This window comes from Trypanosoma rangeli, assembly GCF_003719475.1.
Source record: "Trypanosoma rangeli strain AM80 chromosome Unknown Tra_15.4_contig_00001, whole genome shotgun sequence".
Lineage (NCBI taxonomy): Eukaryota > Euglenozoa > Kinetoplastea > Trypanosomatida > Trypanosomatidae > Trypanosoma > Trypanosoma rangeli.
The window spans coordinates 9,316-17,907 of record NW_021705745.1 but is presented as its reverse complement, the minus strand read 5'-3'; the positions used below and the strand labels follow the sequence as shown (position 1 = coordinate 17,907).

At 49.4% G+C, this 8,592-nt stretch overlaps 4 protein-coding genes across 4 annotated transcripts, besides 3 other annotated features; all 4 read right to left on the bottom strand.

Annotated features, from left to right (window-relative positions):
* Position 1: 1 nt before the first annotated feature.
* Positions 2–20: a microsatellite.
* A 519-nt stretch (positions 21–539) lies between these two features.
* TraAM80_00007 (trypanothione synthetase-like protein) lies at positions 540–1,358 on the bottom strand (the record flags this gene model as incomplete). The annotated part of the gene is made up of 1 exon (XM_029377104.1): positions 540–1,358. One exon carries the CDS (start codon positions 1,356–1,358, stop codon positions 540–542), a length of 819 nt encoding a protein of 272 aa, XP_029242994.1.
* A 211-nt stretch (positions 1,359–1,569) lies between these two features.
* TraAM80_00006 (trypanothione synthetase-like protein) lies at positions 1,570–2,040 on the bottom strand (the record flags this gene model as incomplete). The annotated part of the gene is made up of 1 exon (XM_029377103.1): positions 1,570–2,040. One exon carries the CDS (start codon positions 2,038–2,040, stop codon positions 1,570–1,572), a length of 471 nt encoding a protein of 156 aa, XP_029242993.1.
* Positions 2,041–2,402: 362 nt separating this feature from the next.
* Positions 2,403–2,428: a microsatellite.
* A 312-nt stretch (positions 2,429–2,740) lies between these two features.
* Positions 2,741–5,716, bottom strand: TraAM80_00005 (putative ADP-ribosylation factor-like 2, arl2; the record flags this gene model as incomplete). The annotated part of the gene is made up of 1 exon (XM_029377102.1): positions 2,741–5,716. One exon carries the CDS (start codon positions 5,714–5,716, stop codon positions 2,741–2,743), a length of 2,976 nt encoding a protein of 991 aa, XP_029242992.1.
* A 156-nt stretch (positions 5,717–5,872) lies between these two features.
* Positions 5,873–5,925: a microsatellite.
* Positions 5,926–6,151: 226 nt separating this feature from the next.
* On the bottom strand, positions 6,152–8,458 carry TraAM80_00004 (crooked neck; the record flags this gene model as incomplete). The annotated part of the gene is made up of 1 exon (XM_029377101.1): positions 6,152–8,458. The coding sequence occupies one exon, from the start codon at positions 8,456–8,458 to the stop codon at positions 6,152–6,154; it is 2,307 nt and encodes a 768-aa protein (XP_029242991.1).
* Between the last annotated feature and the right edge of the window lie 134 nt (positions 8,459–8,592).

Here is an 8,592-nt window from a genome sequence, read left to right as displayed (position 1 = left end):
CCTCTCTCTCTCTCTCTCTCGCACATTCCACTGAGTCGGCGTCCTTGCACCGGCATAATACAGGAGCAGCTAAAGAGGTAAGAAATGGAAGATGGCCTCACCAAAGGGAGTCATTCTAGGCAAATACAAAAAAAAAACACTGTACCTGTATTCCCCTCTTTTCTTCTGCATTCCCCCCTCGCTTGTCGCAGCCATTGTTGTTGCCATTGAGAGCCTGTCTCGTTCCCTTTTGGCAGTTTCTTCGCGTTCTCCCCAAAACTGAAGAAAAGAGTGATCGACGTCAGGAGAACAGATACATGAGTACAGTAGTTTTGCCATCCGCCTCACGCCCAGTGATGCAGCTCATCGCAAAGTTCATCATGACCGATTCCGCCTGAAGACTATTGGACACAAGCTCCGGTGTGGGGGCATTGGTCAAATGGCAGCAGTGGCATGATTCCTTGTACTCATGCACGTCACGTTTCCATGTCTCTGGCAGCTGTTGCGGCGACGCAAACTCATACAGACGACGACTGATGTCAAAAAATCTGAGACTTAGTTCATTCGCCCCGGCACTGCTGTTGGTGAACGTTGCCAGAGCAAAGAAGTGACCAGAGTGGTTTCGCAAATAACACATCTGCGCGAGCATCAAGTGTCGCCTGGCAAAGAGCGGAGCGACCCAACAACTTCTTTTCGGAAAAATCCGTGGCTGCGGACAAAATGTCCGGCCATTCTAACATGCAGAGACAAAAGTCAATGTGGAAGTTGGCTCCTGTGGTAGAACGGGCAGACAGTTTTGCGTGCTCCAAGTCATACCAGACGTGCGATTCATCCAAAACAGATGCAGGGTATTGAACAGCCTCACAAAAAGCTAGTATGGATGTTGTAATGGCGTCTGCGCTTTCGCCTAAAAAGGAGGGGCTTTTAATGATCGTGAAACCAGTACGCGAACCACGAGATTCTTCCACATACTTCACATCTCGTATAAAGTCCATGCTACACCAGCATGACGTTTTACATAGTACATCAGGCCATGTGGCCTGCCTTCGGCAGGCCTCTTTGCATGATCGACTTGAAGCATGTACCATGGAGAACGCAGAAAGGGCCACAGGATTCCCAAAGACAACGCTCTCAATACACCACGCCTCATGATGAAATTCTCCAGTCTTCAAGCAGCGTACTTCAACAGCGCCTTCAAGTCGCTTGCTAACATCTGCCGCCAAGTTAAAACGGTAGGTGATTGTAGCAATCATATGAGTCGCGCCAAGCCGGAACTCACGGCACATTACGACAATAACATCCTCTGAAAGACAAAAATAGGCAGCAATGGCGCGACCCACCACAGTATCATTGTCACCGTCGTGTGCGTCGACTTCCATGATATAATTGAGTTCTTTTGGCACTTACAGCATTTCAGCCCCGAGTGGGTTGACCGGTAAGACAGCGAATGCAGTACTTAAACAGTGACGGTTGAAAAGAAACTCCAGCGTGGCGCTGGACGATGCGAGAGAAGGTGATTGTAGCGCCTATGAGCGCCTCACCCGCGCTGTACCGAAAAACGTACAGTGATTGAAAAAAGGAGGTGCTCTCCTACAGCGTGAGGCTCCACACATAAGGGTGGTCCTCTGTGTCCACTGGTGTTGCCTGCACACTTCGTTGCTCAGGTAAAATGTTCAGTGATTGATGAATTGCTTCCCGATGAGGAGCGGTGGGGTAGAACATCCAGCCAAGACAGTCCAAAATATCCTCTTCACGTTCCTTCAGCATCCAGCTGCCGTCGGCTATCGTCTCAAGATCCACATAGAGAGTCACACAGCGCTCTCCGTCGAGGTAGCCTGGGTCCAGGGAGATGAACAAGGAAAAGGTGTGATTTTGTTCAGCAATACCCACTTGTTTATTGTCTACATACGAAATTACGCCAATATGAGGCCATGGAAGCAACATGGCGTGGTAGGGGTAAACGATAATGTCACCAGGTGTGGGTCGCCGCGTCGATTTGCCGTTGGAGTGCGTAATCAAGTTGAACGTGGCACCCGTCTCCACGTGCGTCAGGGTCCTCATATCAAATATCTCGCTTGCACATCCACAGGAGGCAAAGGTACATCCGGTGGTCAGGAGCAGAAAGCGTCGGGCGTATTCCACGCACTGGTAACGAAACGCATTATACACGACGTGATTCACATAATTGGCTTCACCACTGAAGAAGTCATCGTCTCAATTGGAGATGGCAGCAACCCCCATAAAACTTCCCTGCTTCTCACCATATGGCAAACACCTGGAAGGTTTCACCTGCTCATATCCACTCATGTCGCCAAAACCCGCCGTACGCGAAGGCATTGGCAAACCGAACAAAAAAAAAAAGGACAACGGAAATCTGGTGAGAGGCGAACAGTCCACAACAAAATTAAAAACAATCTTGCACTAAAACAAAACAAAAAGAAAAAAAAAAGGTTCGTAAAAACTGAAAAAGTTGTAATTATCGTCCCTTTTTTTTATTACTATTATTTATGCGGGCTCAATTGTTTGGGTTGCTGTGTTGTACACTTTGCAGAGAGGCGCAGCGTGCACACAGGCGTATCTGTCCCATCCCCTCCCTCCCAGTATAGGGAAACACTGGAGCAAACAAACTAATTAACAAAAACATAAAGGAACAGAAGTACATACAGCAGCAGCAGCGAGAAGACGCACGCCCCCACATCCCCTCACTCAACTACGCCTGCGTTTGTTGGAGAATGTGACTTCTGCCAGATGCAGTGTAATATCATAGCCTCCATGAAAGCGACGATGACAGTCTCTTCATCATGGTTTCTACCGTGCCACCTGCCTTTGGTTTCACAGGCGTACGCTCTGGTGACGAAACCCGAAGAAGGCACGTGCTTAGCTCATTTAGAGCAGACAAAAGTGTTGGAGGCAGTGTGCGGTGGGCGGAGCTCACCACAGTGATGTCGCAGGCTCCAACAAAAACACTGCGATCTGTCTGGCGGTGGCGCACCACATCCAACTTGATAGAAGTCTCCAAATCCTTTAAAGAGGGCGTTCCACGGGAACCCGCGCGATAATTGTTAAACACAACCACAAGTGGCACGGTGCTAAAATGATCGGTGACGGCACGCAAATAGGCTGCGACATCCTTGAGACCACCCTTATTCATACTGTCCACCACAAAAAACAAAAAATCAATCTCCTTCATGCGTTCTACATAATAACGCCAATTGTCTCGGAACGTCTTGCGGCCACCAAGTTCTTTCATAGAAAATATCCATTCCTGAAAGGCCACCACCTGCTGTGAAAGACCAACCGTCGGAACAGTGGATTGCACAAGACCTCTTAAAGAGTTCAGGATAAGCGTTTTTCCAACGCTTTCCAAACCAGCTACAAAACCCACACGCCACCCCCGCCGAGCTATCTTTGCCTCAAGCGGCAGTAAATGGTTCAACGCCACCCGTGACACACACTGAAAGTCGTACATCTGCCTTAATAAATTGGTAGAGGCATCGTTGTTATCCACAATTGGTTCATTCCCCGTTTCAAATCGTGTTTTATTTTGTTGTACCGCATACTCTCGCAGCCGTTCCTCTATCCCTGCCACACTCTCTTCGTATTCACATAATTCATATAATAAAGTCACGGCAGATGGAAGGTCGAGCGACGTTGCCATCTCACCTCCAAGGGTGTAGCTATACATGAGACGAAGCCGACGCAAATTGGAGACTAGCACTCGCACCAAGTCATGTTTGCGGATACGACGATTCTCAAAGGCCGCCTCAAGGGATTGAATAGCATCAATAATGGCGTCGGCACCAATCTTAAGATTCACAGAAGCAACTTGGGAGTCGTACACTAAACTCACCACACGGTGAATGTCAAGGACTTGTGTTTCCGCACTACGCTCAAATGCCACCGCGTCTCCCAAGTCGTCGGAAGAAGTGGAAGACCACGAACCTGAGTCACCGCCAATGTAGATGCTCCTGCTTGGTTCCAGGATATCTCGTAAATTATCCTCACACCATTCCTTGAACATGGCAACAGGCATAGAAGGAAATATAAATAACTGCGAGACAACTGCGTAGGCATGATTGGCCTGAGGTGCAACACGCCATTTGCTAACAAGATCCATCATGGCTGCTTGATGCTCCTCCGTTGAACAGAGAATGTAATCTGTCAAAATGCTCTGCTGAATCTGTGGATCAGGCAGACTTTTCGTCTGCCCAACCACAAATGGAACAAAGTCCACGACTATAGAAGATATATTTCTAAACATCATTCCAAAAAGTGGACTATATCCCTCAGTAGAGGACTCAAATCCACTCGAAAGCTGTTGAAGGCTCTCAAGTCGTCCCAGGTAAATGTTACTGCATGAAAGCACTAAATGCGATAAATTGCGAAGAAGAAGCGGAACACCAACTTTTGCGCAGGCAATTAGGAGATTCCCCCATATAATCTTGACATCTCCATGTCCGCCCAATGCATGCGACAAGGAGGCTCTAACCTCACTCATGTGTTTGCCGAGATCTGCAAGAATAATAACGTTTACAAGCTGATCACGGAGGGATCGAGCTAAAACACGCGGCTTCTGATATGCTTCAAAGTACCTAGATATCATCACCACAGCATGCCTACAACGTTGTTGATATTCAAACGTAGTCGTCACAAACAGCTCGGGTGGCTTACTGGCGTTCACAGTCTTCTCGTCAAGTGTAATGGCTATCCCGGAGACGTACTCTCCAATGTACTTGATGTACACAGATTCTTCTGCAGCACCCTCGGAACGTCCAAAGTCTTCTGCCACCTCCACAATCTGTCGCTGTACATCTCTTAAAAAATCCTCGTGTACGTAACGACGCAGGTATTGTTCCACGCGTGCCGTGTCTCTCAAGTTTTGTCTCCATTGAAATGTGAAAGGGAAAGGCTTTTTGAGTCCTAGCATCTCACCAATCTCACGACAAACAGCAACACAACTTTTATTTGTGGTAAGCCATCCCTCAATGCATGGATCTCGCCATACATGTGATTGAGTTATTTTCATAATGTCATTTGAATCTGCAACATGAAAACACACATTCCCCAGCATATCTCGGGCAATTGTTACATTCAATACGAGACTGCGCGTAGTGGGATCATACTGCGGCTCAGTGTTGGGTTGCGACCCAGCAGCAGCCACTGTGAGAGTGTACCGCCGCGGAATGTCGTTTTCGCTGCCATACTTGTGAACCACCGCAGAGATGGTGTCAATTGCCATATCCACTGCCTCAACCAAATACTGCAGAAGATCATCGGGAATGTCACTCAAACCTGCAATAGCTAGTGTAATGCTTACGCCGAGCGAACGCTCCGCGGCCATCGTTCGTCGTTGGGCAACACGCAAAACATTTTGGTCACGATTGTATGCCGCATAACGTTCGATGAGTCGCGTGATGGCGGCGTACCAGCGATCTCGTTCAGCCATGGAGTTAAATCGAAATCTAATGTTTACAGAGTGTCGCAGCTGCAAAGAAAGGCCATAAAATTTGTTTTGCTTGTACCCTGAGAAGACGACTCCACGCACCTCCGAGGCGGGGTACTTTGTCAGTGGAAAGGGTTCCTGGTCATTCTTGTAGACCTCCAGACGACCCTGTGACTGATCCACGACCCAAAAACGTTTTTTGTACGTCATGAACGGGTTGTGACTACTTCCCTTTATGTGCATGCAACGCACAACTCCCATGATGTTCTCCTCATTGCTTGGCGGGGGATTCATTTCCTAAGGCAACAAAATCAGTGTCAGTCCTTATCGCCACCACCACTGGCATCCACCCGCTAAAACCTCGACGCCGTAGGAGCGGCATAGACATATACGTCAGAAGGGAACAACAACAAAATAAAGGGAAAGAACACACAGATCCGCACGAGGAGTAAACAAACAAGTGAGCAAAAAAAAAAATACCACAAGATAAACAAAGCAAAAAATATTATTCTTATTTTAAACAAACGGTCACACATCTCAACCGTCACTACCATCACCCCATAACACACAACAGTCAAAGTCGTAGGCTAAGAAAATGAACAGGAAGTAACAATTTATCCCTCTCCTTCACTTCCGCTTTGACCTTATTCTTGATTCGACTGATTTTTGGTCTCGATGAATCCAGCTGTTGCTTCCTTTTTTGCTTCCTTTTCGTGTTTCTTTTTCTTTTTACGCTCTCCGCCCAACAAAAAGACGAGTGCGGCGCTTAGCCGGCCTCATGAACGCCTGAACAGCCTCCAGTGCCGCCGGGGTGGCGTATGTCGCCTCAAACCGTCTCCACTCCGTCACAATGGGAGACACAAGGAATCCTCCCCACAGCTTTACCTGCTGCACCGCTTCGTAGCTTGCATTATCATCAAATCCTCCCAGCTTTCGAAGAAGCTCAGGCCGCTCCCGCTCCAGCATCTCACGGAAGACAGTGCGCATCCAATCTACAGAGGACGCCTCGTATTCTCCCGTGCGTTGCGTGGCCACAAGAACAAAATTTGCAACAGCTCCCACTGCATCACCCCAGCGTGCGACGGCAGGCGCCAAGACTTCCGGCATGCGTTCGGGGGGCGGAGAAAGAATCCCTCCCGTCGCCGTGGTCTTGCTCTTCCATCGAAGAGCCTCGTACGTGTACTCCTCCCATACCGAGTCCAACAGCTCACGGTAGAGCTGCAGAAGCGCATTTTTCTCTCTTTTTGTCGCTTCGTCATTGCCCGAACCAACATCTTGAGGCACCTTCTGTATACCGCGCAAAAGTCGACGCTTCAAAGCCAAACGTTTGGCCCACGCTTGATCCACCTTTTCTAACATTCTGTAACGATCCGCCATCGACGACGACGCCCGTGCTGCCGCGGACAGACACTGAATGCACGCGGCTCGCAGCGCGTCGGAACGATGAAACTGCTCCTCCTTCTCTTCCATCTTGGCATATCCCTCCCAGAGGGTGAAATCATGTGGGAATTGCTTAATTGCGGTCTCGAAAATGGTCCGACTCCGCTGCACACGATCCTCACGGTTCAACTCACCAGCTGCGCAAGCTTCCTCTTCAAGCCGCAATGCCGCGGTAAATACCTCCGGACATGCTGAGAGATTCAGTGCAGCCCCTAAAAGCCTACGAGCCTGTGAATATGATCCATGACGCTGCTCAAGCGCGGCTGCCTCTACCCAGAGACGAGGGCACCACGCCTTCTGAAAGGGAAAGTTTCTAATACAACTCGCCAGAGCTCCACGTGCCGCAGTAAGGTCTCGCCCCTCCATGAAACGTGCGTACTCCATCACAATAACGGCCTGTCGTTGCACTGCTGTTGGGTCCTTGCTTCCATAAACGTCGGTACGCACTGCAGAGGTAAGGCACATCAACGCCTCTTCACTTGCACTCTCGTTTTTTGCGTTATCCTCATTGCTATGCTGGACTGTGTCTCGCAGTATAAGATACTGTGACACGTACGCATCAAAGTCATAGGGGTTTCGAATAATACGTTGTTTATACATCGCCTTAGCAACCAAAACCGCCACGGCCTCACAGTTTTTGTTGTCCCCATAAAGCCGCTCAAAGTGGCTGTATGCTGCAAAAATATTATCCAGTGCACTGACTGAGGCACACTCCTGCAGCATGCGGTGATACACACGACGTGCTTCCTCGTATTTCTTCGCCACCGTAAGAGCATCTGCCCATGCAAGTGGAATCCTACAATCAATTTCACCATTTGTGTAGGACTTCGGAAGGGATTCCATCGCCGTTTCGTACACCTTGACCGCGCGTTCCACGTTTCCAAGCACACTCAACTCGGTGGCACCATAAAACAACCACGTCTCCACCGTACCATGCGCTTCAACGTAGCGACGAATAGCGCTTCTACACGCGTCCGCCCTTTGGCATTGCGCCTCAAAGAGAGCATACAACTCCCAAGCGCACGTGGGCGGGGTAGTACCAGAAAGCCAACGGTTAAATACGTCACGCGCTCTGTTTTCTTGTCCAGCAGCTTGTTCAAGTACAAGGTATTTCAACCAAAGATCCGTGGCGGCAGGTAACGCGGTCACCCCGCGGTCCCACACCGCCCGCGCGTGGTTGACAAATCCGTGCTCCTCTTCCAACTCGGCGTAGTCACGCCACAGCATAGGGTCGGTCCCGTGGAACTTAACAGCGCGCTCCAAGATGCTACGCATGCGCTCAAAATCCTTTTGCTGTGCTTCCCAACGAGCGTACTTCACCCAGTTACCAAGAAAAGTGTAGCCACGCTTCACTCGTTCCTCTAGTTCAGCTCGCGTCTTTTGGCGATAAAGAGCAAGTTCCTCTCTGCTGTTAATCACTACCCTTGTACTATCGTTGACGGGACCGGCCCCACGCTGCATCTCTTGAGCATCTGCAATCAGCTGCGCTGCAGTGAGCTGCGCTTGCGAAGCGCGAGCATCACGAAACACAGAACGCCGAGACAGTGCAGCGGCTGCTGGTCCCATGTCCTCCTTTTCGCGTCGACGCCGCTTCATCTTACCCCTCCAAGAGGAAAGTGCTGTGAAGAAACATGGAAAAGAGAAAAGGGGTAAAACGCCATCGTTAAAAGTCAACGTGGGCCAAAACAAAGTTCAGGATGGTACGACAAAAAAAAAAAAAAACACAACAA